The 17,556-nt window shown below is 41.4% G+C and overlaps 1 protein-coding gene across 1 annotated transcript; it reads left to right on the forward strand.

The window, feature by feature from the left end:
* Positions 1 to 1,119: 1,119 nt before the first annotated feature.
* Positions 1,120 to 7,370, forward strand: lipg (lipase, endothelial). The gene is made up of 10 exons (XM_041042137.1): positions 1,120 to 1,427; positions 2,611 to 2,801; positions 3,117 to 3,296; positions 4,311 to 4,422; positions 4,517 to 4,735; positions 5,020 to 5,262; positions 5,419 to 5,539; positions 6,060 to 6,287; positions 6,407 to 6,511; positions 6,641 to 7,370. Exons 1-10 carry the CDS (start codon positions 1,337 to 1,339, stop codon positions 6,651 to 6,653), a joined length of 1,503 nt encoding a protein of 500 aa, XP_040898071.1. The 5' UTR covers positions 1,120 to 1,336; the 3' UTR covers positions 6,654 to 7,370.
* Positions 7,371 to 17,556: the final 10,186 nt, after the last annotated feature.

Consider the following 17,556-nt stretch of genomic DNA (forward strand, 5'->3'; position numbering starts at 1 on the left):
CTGCAGGTTTCAAAAAAGATGAATAAAAACGTGCTTATTTCTGGTCCTGTCAGTCCAAGTCACAGTTTGGACTGGACTTTATCAGTAAGATGACAATGTGACACATTTCACAAGGGGTGTGACACTGTTGTACCTGCATGTGGCCGCTCTGTGGATTAGTTTTGGCCAGAAAATTTCTTAAGGAACAAAATAATACAGAAAATAAAGAAAAGCATTCATGATTTGTGGCAAATTCAATAAAACAGCTAATTATAGAGATACAAGTGTACAGCAATCTAGAGGGTGGTGTTTGTGGCTTTTAAATGTCTTCATGGCTTGTAGAGCTTGCAGTGAGCCGGCAAACGCACTGACCTAGTGTTCATTGTAACCACCAGCATGGCTTTGTTTTGAAAGATGCGTAAAAGCTGGTCAGATTCAAGGTACCAGGGGCTGCTGGGGTGGCAGGTGACACTTCCCTGTGGTGCGTGCTGATGTATGAACACAAAACAGTGGCGTTATTGTGGCAGAGACCCTTGCGTGAGTGCGCCCATTCTTCGCCTCATCAATTGAAATTGGTCGGTGAGCTAAACTGATGGCTTGGCAGCGCGCCAGGCAGCGGGGATGATGCTTTCATGGGGGAGGGACTCTCGCCATTCTTCCCCCAACACGGGTCGGATCCTTTTAAATCTTTCCACAGACATGCAGAGGGATTGTTGAGGGTTTCCCACGTATGATAATGGGCAGAGAAAGGGTTTCTTTTATTTCTTTCTACATCTGGAAGGTTAAAAATAAAATCATAGCGTGCACACCGGGTCTGATTCTCCAGAAACATATCCTCCTGTCAGTGCTTGTCTTTAGGATCATTGTTTGTTGATAAATATACGCATTGTTTGAGTCCGGTTAGGCAGCAGAGGTTAAATGAGCTTCATACCAATTCTAAGCCACCGGATACGCTATTAGACTGCTTGCGTCAGACCTACACACCCCACAAGGACTGAAACGCGCAATGTGAGAAGCCTACTACGACTTCATTCAGCTATGCCACGCCTTTCAACGTAAACAAATGGGGGCTTGACCAATAAGATCCACGATAGATCAGCCGATGATCAGATGACTGAAAAGGAGAAACTATTTAAAACTCTAATGACACACTAATGCAAGTTTACGCATCTCTAGAGCAGTGCTTTCATAGGCGCGCACCATAACGCACAACAGGCTCCCTTGCTCTTTGTCAATACAGGACCTAAACTCATTCACCTAACCTACCTACCGCGCTACCACCAGCAATAGGCTACACAAAGACATTTTATATTCTCTGGGAGCTTTTAATTCCTCCACACTCGTCTGTGACTGAGAAATGAATCACAAAGCCCGTTTACTATGGATTTTCCTCCAGTGTGCTGCTGTGCTCTTCTCCTCTGCTCTTGGGGAAAACGCTGTTCTTAAAGGTAAGAAATGTCTTTGTGCCTATTGTTCATTCATTATATTCATTTATTTCTTTCCCAGTCTCAATGGAAAGTGTCAGAATCCAACATCGAATATGTGAATCAGGTCCAACATGTGCTTGAAATTAAATGATTAGTAGCCCGAACCCCAACTTTCCCGGTATCTATGCTTAATTAATTTTTCGGCTATTAGGCTAAATTCTAAATATGAACAAGTGTGGCGGGTTTGAGTGAACCAGAAAAACGGGGATGGATTCAAAACGCAAGACTGCGACGTGTCCTTTTTGGGAGAGCTGGCAGCAGGAGTCTTGAAGCAAAGCTCCATGTGGAGGGCACACAACGCCACGTCTGTGTGAACTATTTGGAAGGATGTTCTGCTGAATCCGCGTTTTACCACGGACCGCTCACCAGCGTTTTTACTACCCAGCTGAAGTCATTTTGGTCTGTGTGGCCCATTACCAAAGGGTGTTGAGTTCATCATTTAAAACCAGATCTGAAATTTCTGCTCTGCGCGGCGGGGTTAAACCAGTCCGTCTTTAATTCACTCACCCCCATTCATCAAGAATCAAACACAAGGAGACCAGATGTTTCATGTAAAGCATGAATTTGGGCTGCGCTGTCTTAAAATAATCCTTTATTAGCAAAGTTTCCAAAATATATTTTTTTCCTGTAAAATCTGTGGATAAACTGTGAGCAACCTCTGTGTTCTTCCTAAGGCGTCTTGCATCAGTTAAATGCTTAAATTGTACCTTTTTAACCTCACGCCCGGGAGCACAGTGCGTTCAAGTGAGATATAATTATATGAGCTCTGGCTGCAGCTGTGTGAAAGAGGATGAAATAAAAGAAGAGACGGGTGGCGGTGACGGTGACATTTTGGCTCTGCGCCTGCGTCTCCGGTACAACTCGCACCCACCCGGGATTATTGTAGCAGATGTTGGCCACAAAAGCAAGTTGATTGGCTGCCTCAGTGGCTCCCCGCGAGTGTGAAGGATGATTATCTGAATGGTTTCTGAAATGTGTCTGAAACTGAGTGAGTCATTTGGGGAGATTAGTGTTTTTGTTTTTCTTTTTTTTTTCTTGTTTAAAATATCGATAATCGTCAGATAGGCGGGATAAATGTAAGAAAATACATTTAAACTGTGCATTTCCTCAATTTTATCTAACATCCTTGGTAATTCTCTCTCAGGTGAAGACAGTGGATTGGATGAATTGTCTACAGACAGCAAGGTTCTCAATGGCATCATCAAGTACAACTTGAGAAAGAGCTTAGATCTGGACCAGGAGGGCTGCTACCTGCAGGCTGGAAAGACAGAGGGACTAGAGGAGTGTGGCTTCAATGCTACAGCCAAGACCATCTTCATCATCCATGGCTGGACGGTACATAGGATTTTTTTTCTTTTTTTTATTATTATTTTTATTACTATCTTTATCTAGCTGCAGTCTACCTCCATCTCTCTCTGGGTCACTCTTTACAAACCACAACCTCACCTCACAGAGCAAAGGAAGCTTCAGTGTTGAACTAACAGAAGTGTTTCTCCATCCAGAGGCTTTTGATTGTTGGAATTTATCATGTGAATGTGAAATAGCTGAGTGCAGTCTGTCAGAGAGAGGACACCAGATTAAAGCCGTTTGCATGAATGAATCACTCACTATCCTTGTTTCTTTTTGGGGTTTTTTTCCTCACTCTCTCAGATGAGCGGGATGTTCGAAAACTGGATGCACAAGCTGGTCTCTGCAGTGATACAGCGTGAAAGTGAGGCCAACGTTGTGGTTGTTGATTGGCTCTTGCTGGCTCAGCAATTGTACCCCGATGCGGTCAATCACACCCGCACCGTCGGCCTCGATATTGCCACCATGCTAAACTGGCTTCAGGTATGTATTCATTTGTACTCCATTTGTGAAAACAATGTGGTTTCCTCTTGTGAGTCATGTTTGAGCGTTCTGATGAAACTATTCAAATCATGCAAATACATCACTGGGTTTCTATTTAGGTTTTTGAGAAAGATAACTGTCTCCTGCAATGGCTCAGAACCAGTTAATGGCAACGCTCCACTGAGCACCACATTACCATTGTACTCGCTCACCCGTGGCATAGCTTGGTCTTATAAAGGCAAGGTGTCTTTAGTATATAGGGCAGATGTATATATGGATCTCCTAAATTCTCATTTTGGGATATGTTGTACAAATGATTTATAGTGTAGTGCATGATCTGAGCTGTCTTGGCAGTTCAGTCAGTAATGCTGAGTGACAGAAGAGCAGATGAATTCCTGCAGATCCATAAAACTTGTCCCCCTTATGTCTTTTCATTGGAGTGATTTAAAAGATCTCAGTCTTTTGTGAGCATAGCAGAACTGTCATAACGTGCTTGAACAAGTGAAATGGTATGCTCCATATCTATTTTTGTTGTTTGTTTTTGAAGCTCCCAAGTTTACCCCAAGGCAATAGCTTGATTTCTTTCTGGTGTTGTCTTCACAGCTTAGCATACCTGATACTTTGCTTCTTTAAGTACCATTAGACCAATGCTCATCACAGAATCTAATAAGGATCACAGTCTATTTAGCACTTCTGTGGCAAAGACAACAATTCCCATTCAGCAGGACTGTCACAAAATTGGACCGGTGCACACATGGCAAGTGAGGAAGGATACAGGCATCCTGCCACGTAGTTGTAAACACAGACAAAGAGTTTTTCACGGAGACAAACCGAGACAGATGGTGGAGGTGCTGTTGCATGGAAGGGACTGTCAGTAGATTCGGTCCGGGTTAACTGAGCTTGGCTCAGCTGCAGGCACGACTGATCATCGCTGGCTGAAATCCAGGATTCATTCAATGTGAGTTGGTGTTCATGGTTGCAGCTGCTGATTTGAGTGTAACTTTTCTCCAACAGGATGAGCACCATCTGCCTCTAGAAAATGTGCACCTGATTGGCTACAGTTTAGGTGCTCATGTAGCTGGCTATGCAGGAACGTATGTAGAAGGGACCATTGGCAGAATTACTGGTAAGCTTAGTGCAACATAAATCTGCAGTAATCACAACCTCAAGGGTGGTGCTTTGTCATTTTCCTGACCGTACGTCTCCTTTATTTCTAACAGGTCTAGACCCAGCAGGACCAATGTTTGAGGGTGTAGAGAAAGAGAGGCGCCTCTCCCCAGATGATGCTGACTTTGTGGACGTTCTGCACACATACACCAGAGAGGCTCTGGGTGTGAGCATTGGGATCCAACAGCCTATTGGGGACATTGATATCTACCCCAATGGTGGCGATGTGCAGCCTGGCTGTGCGCTGGGTGACGTGCTGGCAGTAGCTGGAAGTAAGTACTTAAGAAATGGCTGTTGACTCTTTATTTAGAAACCCCTCCTGTCCACAACAAGACTCATCAACTAAACCACATCTCCCAAAATTAGTTTTGCACTCATGTTTTTAGTTTATGTTTAGCTCATTGCCATCTGCTGTCAAATTGTTCAGTTACCATGGGTATGTTCTATATATGATTGCATACAGCATACCATCTAGCAAAGGTATGAATGATACTGTATCTTAGTCTATATTGTAGCTGATATTAATCTGTTAACCTGCCCTCTTCTTTTTCTGCAGATTTCATGGAGGTGATGAAGTGTGAGCATGAGCGTGCTGTGCACTTGTTTGTGGACTCCTTGATGAACAAGCAGCACATGAGCTTTGCCTTCCAGTGCACAGGCCCCGATCGCTTCAAGAAGGGCATCTGCCTCAGCTGCCGCAAAAATCGTTGCAACAACATTGGCTACAACGCTAGAAAGATGCGCAAGAGGCGCAACAGTAAAATGTACCTGAAGACACGTGCTGACACTCCCTTTGGAGGTGAGTTACTATATGGACACAGCCTACAAACGCCCTGCAGTCAGTTTTATCTTTTACTACTGTGCTTACTTCCAAGAGTAAAACTGATAAGAAACTGGATTGAGATACAACTCCGTAGTGGATCAAACATTAACTGATTTTATGTTTTCCTTTAAGGCTACCACTACCAGATGAAGATGCACGTGTTCAACAGGAAACAGTCAGACAATGCAGATCCCACCTTCCATGTCAAGTTGTATGGCGCCCATAATGATACAACAAACATGTTTGTCGATGTGTAAGTACAAAATCTAAAGCCCGCAAAACCAGTCTTTTCTCACAACTCTTCACCATGACAGTGCATTAAACCACTGTGCACTGAACTGAACAATGTCCTAATGTCGTCCAATATGTGCAGCCTGTTATGTGCTGTCTGTGGAGAAGCAAATTTGGAATTTGAACTTGAACCTTGTTTGTACTGACCTTTTCAAAATGCCAGTCACATAGATTTGTGATGTACAGCAAGCTCAGACTGGAAGAGGAACTTTGGTAACTTCCAGTTCAAGTTTCCATCGATACTAAAGCTAATTTAAAGTCATCCTGGCAGGCATCTGAGCAGCTAAGACTGTTAAGCATGTGACTATCTTATTTAGTCACACTTTAGTTAGTTTGCTTTAGTCACTTTTTTTTTTCTTTTTAAATAATTTGTTTAATAAATGCAGAATTAAAATGGGTGATTTGAACAAACATCTGCTAGAACTTTGGTCTTCAGTTTTCTGGACACCTGACTTAACCTCATTTCTCCTGCTTTTGTCCAGCCATGAGGACACTATTGGTCTGAACCTGACCAACACCTTCTTGGTTTTTACTGAGGAGGATATTGGTGACCTGCTGAAGATCCGTCTGAGCTGGGAGGGAGAATCTGAATCCTGGAACTCCGTCTGGAAGAACATCAAGAAGACATTCTGGGCCTGGAACACCAAGCCTCCCAAACCTGTGCTGGAAGTTCGGCGGATTCGTGTGAAAGCTGGAGAAACACAGAAGAAGTAAGTTAAAGGGAGAAACTGAGTTGTCATCACATATGTCACTGTGAAAATTAGGTTTTATTAAACTGGTTGAATATTTATTAAGGTTACTTTTTTTTTTTTTTTTTAATTTGTGACAGGTTTACTTTCTGCGCCCAAGACCCCTCGAAAACTGAAATTTCACCAGGAGAATCCATAACTTTTGTCAAATGTCGTGATGGTTGGGAAGTGAAACCAAGAAAACGGTATGAAACATGATGAAAAGCTTGTAAAATGTTGGAGAGCGTGTCAAAACAATTTTGCATTAAATATCTGATTCCTGTAAAAAAAACATAGTAAGGCATGTGTGATTATTCTACTGTTTTTATTGATAGGCTGCCCATGTAACAACTCGACACTTCCAGCAACCAATGCACCGTCACCATGGGGGACCCTACATCAGTGAGAAGCACTGCTTTCCCTTTATTTGAGCACTTTTCATAAGAGGAGGATTTATCAGTGCACGGTGGGCAGGAGCTATCAGGCTCCAGAGGATTTCCAGTGGTTTCTGGTAGCAAGGACCCTGGAATCTGTCCAGCATACAAGACAGCTGGAAAGCGGCTTGCAGGCTGGAAGTGAAGGCAGTCCTATATGTGTTGATTGCCTGAGAAGTTGCAGAACGTTCCTTTTGTGTGGACTAGTGAAGTAGAATACAGATATGTGCCAGTGGACATAAACCAGCAATTGTTGTCTCTGTACTGTAAATTTTTAAATATATTTTTTTTTATTTATGAAGAAATGGAAGCACTGCAAGACCAACATTATTTATAAGAACACATCCCATAATGAAGCTGTTGAATGCATTTCTCCTAGATGCAGTGTGTGTTTGTGTTTCTGTGTGTGTGGGTGATTGTTCGTGTCTGTTGACCCCAAGAAATGTGCCTTTCTGCTGAGAGATTACTGATACACTGTATAACTGAAGGAGATACCTGATCTCATTGCGCACAATCTTTCCAAGGCTTTCTGCATAGTGTTACTGTTACTGTGTGGCTCATTTTGTGGGTGTGTTTATGTATATAATGTAAATAACTTTTTGGAAAAAATTAAATTCACCTGTTATTTGTAGAAACTGTTGCCCTTGTCTTTCTTTTTTTTTTAACCATCACATCTGTCTTCAAAGACTTCTTTAGAGTCTTTGTCATTGGCCTCGGTGGGGTTTTAATAATGGTCTTCAGATATTCACATAAACTGTTGTTTGCAAATTATGATTTGCAACATGACACCATTTCCTGTCCTGTTAGTTTCGGCATTTCCCAATTCTGAACAAGCTGCATACTTGTTACCCATGCATCAGAGCCCCGTAGGACTTGAATTTACCTGAAATTTGTAAGTGGCAATCATTTGTGAAATGGACCGCTTTCACCATTTGCAATCACTTTGCAAATCATTTTTGCGAAACCTATCCCTGAGCATCAGACAGGTTTACTGACTGATCCAACTCCTGTCAGGACAAAGGTTTGTAATGGAAAACTTAAGCCATGTAAATGTGAAACACAAAATCTGTGCACTTATAACAGAGAGAGTTTGCCAACATGCAGCGCCAAGAAACATGTCCCAACAATCATGTCTCAGTAAACAAAGTTATTGATGCATGTTAACTTCTTTGAAAGTTTTACCAGAATAAGGAAGGATAAAAAATAGCTTTTTCTTTGATTCCTTATTAGGATGGTAACTTTTAAATGTCCAACATCAATTGGTTTTGTTTTCTATTCTGCTTGAATTATGTGCCAACTTGGAAATTACTTTATTTGGCCTCCTTAGGCCTTGTCAGGTCCCATTTACCAGAAGCTCTGCAGCCTCAACATTGCTCCCTCTAAACTGGAGAGCTTATGACTAAATACACCAAGTTACAACACTGTCAGGCTAAGCCATAAATCTACTGAGTAAGTATATCTTTTGATTTGTATAGTATTTGTCACCACACACGTTAGCGCATGTTCACTAGTGATCCTATCTTTCGACATAAAGTAAAACCTCCGTTTGGATCGTGAGTAGCAATAAATGAGGAATGCCACAAACATTCCTAAGCCGTAATGACACATTAGCATGCGTTGCTGAACGAAGCAGTAAAGGGGCAACATTTTCCCGCTCACATTCCTCTTGAACTTCATGCCAGAAAAACTGGATCACAGAATCTCAGATATTTTATGTCACACCATCCTATTCACAGTCTGAACATGGAGCTGTCATGTCCCCCACTCTAACCAACATGCCACTCAGTGTTTGGTGACTCACTTCAGTTTGAGTATCCTATCCCCCTTGATACGATCTGCCTCCAAAATATAACAAACCACAGACTCTTTAGTCACTGTCTGGTCATCCAGTAAAGTTTCTTTTAAGTCTATAGCTGGAACATCTGTGTGTCTTGCATTAGCCAGACATACTTTAATAAATACACATCACTGGTTTGACCCACCAGAGTGCCAAACTTGTAAGCACTTCAGCGCCTGCAGAGTGTTTGTTTTTAAAGCTTTAGATGGTTGTCCGTGTTAATTTTTTTTTTCTTTCTTTATTTTTTACAGAACTTCAACTGAGAGTTCTCAGAGTCTACATTTACAGATGGTTTGCTCAGTTTCATCACGTGACTTAAATGTGGGACTTTGGTCAAGTGATAACAGGTCGTCCTTGAGGAGTGGGTGGCGGGGTCATATCCTGTGTCTCTGTGCACTTTTGGTTTTTGGAGTTGGATTCCATTTCCTGGTTGATGGCTTTGTCCCCTTCCCAGTCCATGCTGTGATTACTTTTGGTCTGGTGTTCACAGACAAATGATGTTGTCTTTTTTAGGTGTTTTTTCAATCTCTTGTTCAGGGCTGTTGTCACCTAACCAGCTAACTTAGCTTAGCATAAAGTTTGAAAACAGTGCAGTTCTTAGGCTCAGCAATTAAGCTGTGGCTGATGATCTAATTAAGTGTCTGACAGAAGGGTGTTTACATTGGTAGCGTAGTTTACAATAAAACAGCCCTTTATTTCAATGATTTCAAATACTATGCCGAACTCCAATGTATTTCAGATATCTGATGTCAAACACTCTTAAATCACTACAATGACTGTTGTGGTTTTTACTGATAAGATAAATATACAGTGTTCACATGTATAAATCATCCCAACCATGACATTGTTGCCACGTGCTCCTCTCAAACGTTTGCCAAAATTCAGGGGAATTCCACTCAAAAAAAGAATGAAAAGTGAAACCTGGCACACATAAACAAACTGTATTTTGTTTGCCCACTAACACAACTTATACAGAAAGGTTCCATTTGAAAAGGAACAAGGAATTCACAGTCTGTTCCATGTAGTGTGATTTTTGATAATTTTTTTAGACCTACTGCAGCACTGCTAAGGATAGGCTCTTGATCCAGACTGTTACCACAAAGCCTCTGAAGCAGAATCACATGATGAAAGATATTTAAGACAAACTTGTCCCACATTTGCAATCCAACTGTAAATTCCTCTGTGCATGCCCTGTGAGAGAGGAAAACAAATTTGAATAAGATTGCAAATCTAAATATTTTTGTTTCAAGGTCCTTCATGTAGAGCTGGAGTTGCTCTGTTAGTGTTTCCAGATCATTTGGCACAGCATGCCATGTGCCTGTGTTGCTGGTTACCCCACGTGCCACGTGTCTTGCAGATTAAAGGGTGATGGTGCACACATTGCCACATGTTGGGATGTTGGCTCAAGCAACACACCAGCCGCTGCCCTGCAGATCAACAGCAGAGAGAGGGGTGGAGAGGCGAGGGAGGTCACCTCACATGATCCTGGCGATCCATGCGCGCGCTGATGTAAGTCAGAGTGAGGAACCACTTGAAGGTTGTTTCTGAAATGTCTCATGACATCACAGTGGTTACAGTGGAAACACTTTCAGCAGAGCTGGCCGTTCACCCCCCCCCCACACCCATGGCATGTACTGTACTCAGTGTGATGCCAGTTGAGTGGTTGTGGCATGCCAGCCAGGGTCTGGCTGAAGTTGAAAGCGCTGAGGTCATATGGTCTCTGTGTTTCCAAGTAAGACGTCCTGCAAATTTTCTAGGAATGTAAGTTGTGAGAAGGACAAAGGTGGATCTGACTTTTGTTTTCAAGGAATTTGTTCTTTCACATGATCATTTGAACAAATAATCCACTGGAAATTTGAACTGAGAATAATGTTTTTGTTGATAATGTTGAGATAATGAAAGCCTGGAGCAATGGAGGGTTACGCTGCATATGTCAGCCGTGTTTTGCTTCTACTATGAGAAGCTTGACGATCTTTTTTTCCTTTTAGTAGTAAAGAAGCCAAACTGAGTCATCTATTTGGCTTTTCATTAGTCTGTCTTGGATGTTTGTCACACAATTTTGTTTTAAGGGGAACTGGCAGACATAAATGCTAATTAATAAGGAGATGAAAGGAAATTTCCTTTTCTTATGCGGCTGTTTCCACCACTGCAAAAAGAAAAAAACAAAACTAAGGCCAAGTTCAGATCAGCAGTATCCCTGTGTGAACACATGCAGCCCTTTCATTCATTTCACTTAAAGGTAGTTTGATGGCACAGCAGAAGTGCCAAAGCAAGGGGGCCCAGCAAAAGAGATGAACCAAGCTCAATTTTTACCACAATGCAACATCATTTGGCAAAGTGCTGTGTTGAAAAGTTAAGGAATCACCAAATGTATTGCAGCTCATCTTGTGGGGAACACAAGTGTGTGTAAAACAATTAATGACAATCCATTCATTAGGTGTAGCTTGTACCAAAATATTGGACTGACTAACCCACTGCCATCACTGCATCTTCATCATCTGCTCTTAAATGTGAAATTAGCCTACCACTAGATCAAGAGCAGTAGGCTTTAAATTTGAACTTACCTGTTCTACATAGTTTCCAAATATCTTCCTGTCTTATTTATTGTCATGCCCTTGTACGCTGCTATATGTTACATATCTGGGGGACATCATGACGTCAAAAGCAAAGCAGAGAACAGTGTTCACATGCAAGAGAACACCGCCGTTTCTAGGTGGGAGGGAGAGTATCATTATTAACCTATCATGAAGTAGCCAGTCAAAATGAATATCCAATCAGAGATCACATGCTTTGAGTTCTATGTTTATGTTTTGACAGTACACGCTATGTTTGTTTACAGACAGCTATAATTACACTGTCCTCTGTATGTGCATGTTTCTGTATGTATGAGGGCGGCCAATTTTCCACAGGTCTCCTCAGCTCCTGTTGGTGCACATGTCAAAACTTGACACCACTGTTATGGTGTCACATTTGTTTCCTTGTTACCTCAACCGTCCACAGTATGTGTGGACGTAGTGCTGTGTGACACTACATTGTGACTGGCTGAGAGGTTCTTCAGAGTCTCAGCTGCTGTTAGAGGCATCAAGTCATGTTTGACGACTTCCAAGGAAGAATTCCTGAGGTCAAGTTCTCAATCTGAGGGCTAAGGTGAAACATCCTTTATGTTTTGGTACAATGAAGGACACTGAAGTCTTAAAATAAACTAAATGATCATTTGAACTAATATGTTATGGAGATTGATGTTCTGAAGTGACCGTTTTTTGGGGGGTCCGGCTTGTGTTTTGATGCTATAATTGGATGAGATCCACTTCAGATTCTCAGCTCTTAACATTATGTCTTGGTTAATAACATTTAGCACATTCATCTGGAGAATGATACGTTTCCAGAAGTATCATGAAAATGCAAGTGGACAAAAATCAGTAAAAAATGTTGACGTGGGTTTCATAAACAGACATATTGTCAAATGTTCTGAGAAACTTCTACTTTAAACCTTGTTAAGGCACCTCTCTCATTTTTTCTTCTTATATTTGGAGATCCTTTAACTGACTAACTGGAAGATAGAATACACTTATAGAGGTTGTACTGAAAGAAAGGATACAATGAAACTGTTAACTGGTTAAACTGGTTAAAAATAATATACTACACACTAAATCAAGGCAAAATAATACACAGGGCAGCAGCAGTGAACCTAAATTAGCCTGAAATTCTTAAAATCATTCACATCTTCCATGGAAGAAGTGACACACTTCTAAAACAGTGGGTGGAGAGTGAAAAGAACTTGGACTCATTTCAAACATTGTTGTACACAATTTTTTTTACTTTTGGGCATTAATGGCCGGAAATGAGGCAGAGTTATCGGTACAAGGCTATGGTTCAGTCATCATGTGTTTTCATAGAAAAGCTTTATTTCCTGAACTCGAGGCTCATTTCTCAAACACAAAGGGCAGAGGTCAGGTAAGGCCAGAACAGTCGCTGACCTTCTGGAACTCTGCCTATCCCTGAGCTGCCCACTCCTTGTTGTACTGAAGTGTCTCTTCTATCTATCACAAAACTGTGGGTGGTTAGCTGGCCAGAGTAAACCCAGATGACCCAGATGATCCAGTGAGCTACGCAAATTAGTATCAGTTCTCATCACTTTCTCTCCTGGAATTCCCCAAGTAAGAGGAAAATTGCTGGGTGTCTGAATACATGAGATTTAGACACAGCCAGCAATTTTCCTCTTAATGCCACGACTTTTGCCTGGAAATGTCAAATGGCATTTACAGAATTATCTTACGAACAGGAACTTAGATAATGCTAACAAGTAGGATATTGTAAAACATGGAAAAAAAACAGATTTGTCACTGAAGAAAAACATGTATCAGTTTCATTTTCCATTTCCCCAAAATCTGATGCCATTTACATGCATAGCTCTGTTGAAACCAACTCCTTTCAATGACTTTGACAAAGTAGGTTGTGGTAGTTTCAGGGGCTGTGTTTTGTTCATCACAGATCTCATCTAATGGGTTCATGGGTTGCCTTTTTTGACGTTGTACAAATGTTCATGTGAGTAGTGTTGAACCTTTTGAAGGAATAGTTCTACATTTTAGGAAATTATCTTATTCACTTTATTTCCAAGAGTTAGATGAGATTAGTACCACTCTCTTGCTAGGTTCAGGAGTTAATTAGCCCAGCTTAGGATAAAGACTGAAAACAAGGGAAAGCAGGTAGCCTGGCAATCTCCAAAGTCCAAAAATATGCTTACTAGCATCTCTTAATCTCACAAATCAATGTGTTGTATCTTGTTTGTTTAATTTGCACGTGGGGAGTTGCATGCTGTAACTATGAACAACAGTTCACTCGTTTGCCCACCACCCAAGGAACCAGCTGTTTGCCAGCACCACACTCTCGTTAAAATCACAGTGTTGTGGTTGTGAAGTTTTAGATAAGTTTAAACATGTATTTCCAAACTGGGGAGAAAACCAGGCTTGTTATGATCAGCCCTTAGGGTGGCTGTTTTGAACTCTTTTTGGACCTTGCTGAACTTCTGTTGAATTCTTTATGGACTATTTTGGACTCGCTGAAGACACTTGTTTTGGATTCTTGAGTTTGTTCTGTATTTTCTGTTTTATTTTGAAGTCCTGCTGCTGGTACCTGTTCCTGGTTTTGTTTTATATTCTCTGTTCTTTATATTGAAGGTCATGTTATTCTGGTTTGCCTTCTTGAGTCTTGGTTTCAGCATTTCCTGTTTTATTTTTGTAGTCCTGGCCCTTGTGTGTCTATTTCTAGTTCACTTCCTGTCTTTGTCTTGTTTCCCACCTCTGCTGATAAAGTAATGTGAATCACCTGTTGCCAGTTTACCTGAGTGTGTAACAGTTTCACTGTTCGCCCATCTCTTGGTCAGTTTGTCTCCCGTCTTGCTGAGTTTGTTTCAGCTGTATTCCTGCCCAAGTCTGTTCCTGTTGCTGTTTGTATCTGTTGACATCCCTGTGTTCCTGAGCTCCTGTCTGCACCGTTGATCCTGCCTGTGTTTTGCCTCCTGCTTTTGTCTCCTGTGTTGATCCTTGTCTTCCCCTTTGGACTTACCTCTGTGCCTGGTTCGCCTCTCCCAGTAAGGACTTTTGAGTTGTTGAGTTGCTTGAGTTTTGCTTCCTGGCCAAAGACTTTGCTGCTGTGTTCCCAGCGACAGCAACAGCCTTCATAACAGTACGAAATGAGCAATTATGGACCCCGCAGACCTGAAGTTTGCGGGTGAGTTGGAGGAGTTCAAGGGCACCCTCATGCTCTTATGCCTAAAGATATACAGAAACATTTGTAAGGAATATACTCAGGCTGTCTACCGCAGGTTGTGCAAGGAGGCCGCTAAGAAGCCCTGACTAAGGAGTCACTTACCAGAGCGGCTCTAAAACTTTGTGTACAATATTGAGCTCCATCTGGTCACCCAGTCATCCCCAAGCCAGCCCCCCAGTCAGCTAGCCTTCGGTCTGCCAGCCACAGACACCAGTATCCTGACGCCTCAGGGAGCATCCACTGCCCAGCGCTCCCAAGCTTCCTTTGTGCCTGGTTTGCCCTCCACCCACCCCCACGTAAGCACTTCTGACTTTTTTACTTGAGTTTGTGTTTCTGGTGTTTGTTTTTTTTTTCTCCCCTTGTGGATGATTTTCTGTTGCTTGAGTTTTGCTTCCTGGCCATGGACTTTATGCCAGTGATTCTTTAGACATTGTCACTATCCATCCACCTTGGGTGTCAGCGTGTGGGTCCTCTCCCTTGTGTTCCCAGCAACAGCTCGTATAACAAGACTAGCTGTTTCCACCTGCTTCCAGTCTTTCTGTTAAGTTAAAAATTAGTGTATTTCCCATAATGTTGAACTATCCCTTTAAGCTAACTATAACTTAAACTATTTATTCATGACAGATTGAAGAGGCTTGTGTGACAATTCAATCATATGTCCAGGAGTGGGCACAAAATAGTCATAGTTGGGTTTCAAGTCACCTGACAGTACGGGACAATGAGATGACTCATCAGACGATCAAAAAGAGTTTACTGTCATTGTGAGTAAAAGGTCACTGGAGCCCTGCTGTTCTCTTTTTTTTTATATCAAATAATCACAACAGCGGAGGGCATTTAATGTACTTTTATGAACCTTTGAGATTGCTACAGTTTTGTGAAGTAATCATTTAACTGCAAAATTACTCCAATTGGTTAAATTGTTGGATTAATCTGGCCAGGTGGCTTTTTCCATGTGCTGTTACAGTATGCCCGTTTATATGATTCGTCACATTGAGAACTAATAAACCAAATTCTAAAGTTTCCCTAAAACCGAGTGTTAACCCTCAAACGGCCACTTGAAGAAGTGAGGAACGGCCATCAATCGGTCCTCACAAAAGTGCAAGAACACAAAAACTGAAGCTCTCCCACAGAGTCACAGAGAACATCACTGTTGATGGGACAATATTGGATTGAACGCTGTGACTCACACTGCCCCAACACACACCCCCACACACAAACAGCCTCTGATGCTGGTCAGAGCATTGTCATTTCTTCTGTGGCTGTCTCATAGAATCCTGAGGCGTAGGCTGAGACTTTCTCATGGGAACAAGCCAGACGAGAACGAGGAATGCAAAGAAATACCCTTCTAGCTGAAAGAAAGTGGGGAAAAAAAAACTATAATCTGCTGTGAACGGGATTTATGTAATTCTCACATGTTACAAAAGGATACATTCAGGTCTCTGTCTACGTTTAATTTTTAAACCAGGCACGTTGATTTCTCAAAAGGTTCAGCTTGAAATCAGCTTATACATTTACAGTCACACAGTTCTTTTTGTAATGTTTTGGCTGTGTTTCAATTATTTTAACCTTTCTTGTGTTTTTACTTTTTTATTTCTGTGCTTATCCAGGAGTACCCAGGTTTTAAGACATATTTTAGTTTTAATTTTGTAGTGACAGTTATTTAGACTGGGCGAGACTCTGTGAAAAACTGATATGGCTTCAACTTGACATGTTTCCATGGGTGTGGATGCATCAATCAGCACTATCAGCCTTTTAACTGTTGGCTTTTCAAATCACAATACTACCCATATCATGAGTTTGCTACATACATACAGTGGGTGATTTGAAGCCAGTCACGTCTTTATAGCTGGTTTGTGCCTGACCAGTTTACTGCTCTCATGATTACGACACCTGTTTTGTTTGCATGCATAACACAGTAAGCTGCTTTACGATGAAGGCATACACCAAAACACCTACTATTGTTTCTAATTCAGTTTAATCTGCATGCTGTTCTTGGCTGGTTTTGTCAGTTGTCTGCAAATGTACATTGGTCTTTTATGGCATGGCTTCAGGTCAGAGACTCATTGTGCAGCTGCCAAAATCCATGAAATGCATATGAAGGTGTTTGTCTTTGAAGTCACATGGTTTGATTCATATGATCTGAAGATTTTAAGTAACTTTTACAGTAGATCAAACACAGTGGAGTGTCTATGGCTCGACTCACTACAGCAGCAGACAGATCCCACCTCAAAGGGAACTTCACTTTTCATCAGAGCTGCACTGGCGTGGAATGAGGATTTACTGTTAATCTTTTAATACCGACAGCTTGTTTCAAAGAGACATTATTTTTTCTTAGGGAAGACAGTGGGGAGGGGCAGTTGTAAGTGCATGGAGGGCGCACACTCATCACACATTTAAATCCTTTAAACATGGCAACTTAAAATAATAAATAACACTTTTTTAAGGGTCTAAAATTTCCTAGTAATTTCCAAGGAGAGGGTACTGAAATTAGGTTGTACATTGAACAGTATATAGAGTAATTTATACTAACTGTACAAAAAATATAAACCGTTGTGTTTCCATTCAGCCATTTTTAAGCACGTTTTCATTTGTGCACATTAAAACACCTGAGCGGAAATGCCTGAAACTCTGAAACATTTTCACACTTGACTGAGGCGGAAAAGTTGGTGTATTGACCAAAATGCGGCAAAGAGCAGTGGAAATTAACTTTGTAAATGATTGAACCTAAATGCTATATTTTCACAAGGTTAGTTTCCCACATGGTTTTCCATTATTTCACTTCTGCTCTTGTAATTACATCATGTTGCAACCTCTTCCTGTGCAATAGTTTAATAGTAGCCAGCTAGAGAATTAGCTCCACCAACTGCTAATATTTGCATCCACAGTAGTGGATGGAAATTAATTTACATTTCATTTTGTCTATGTTTTGGAACTTAAATTTAATTTCTGAACTACATTTGGATGGAAACTTCACTTGGTGAAGCTTAGTTCATTTGGTCCCATTCCATTTAGTTAATGCCAGTTAATTGGCAGCATAACCTAGAGAGACTTTTAGGACATTTTAAATCCTGCAGTGTTGTATTTAGTTGATTTGAATCAAACCCTGGTGCGTGTACCCTCCAGTTCAAACTTGGCCCAGTGAGTGTTGCTAAGAGGAGGTTTAGACATCAAAAATAAAACAGGTTGCACCTGTTGTGTAGCTAATTGAACG

Source organism: Toxotes jaculatrix, chromosome 7, assembly GCF_017976425.1.
Source record: "Toxotes jaculatrix isolate fToxJac2 chromosome 7, fToxJac2.pri, whole genome shotgun sequence".
In the NCBI taxonomy this organism is placed as follows: domain Eukaryota; kingdom Metazoa; phylum Chordata; class Actinopteri; family Toxotidae; genus Toxotes; species Toxotes jaculatrix.

What these genes read in the sequence shown, in the direction of transcription:
- lipg (XM_041042137.1), top strand. Translation starts at nt 1,337, where the DNA reads ATGAATCACAAAGCCCGTTTACTATGGATTTTCCTCCAGTGTGCTGCT. An exon ending in GGAAAACGCTGTTCTTAAAG is followed by an intron (nt 1,428 to 2,610) that starts GTAAGAAATGTC and finishes ATTCTCTCTCAG; the next exon opens with GTGAAGACAGTGGATTGGAT. An exon ending in TCATCATCCATGGCTGGACG is followed by an intron (nt 2,802 to 3,116) that starts GTACATAGGATT and finishes TCACTCTCTCAG; the next exon opens with ATGAGCGGGATGTTCGAAAA.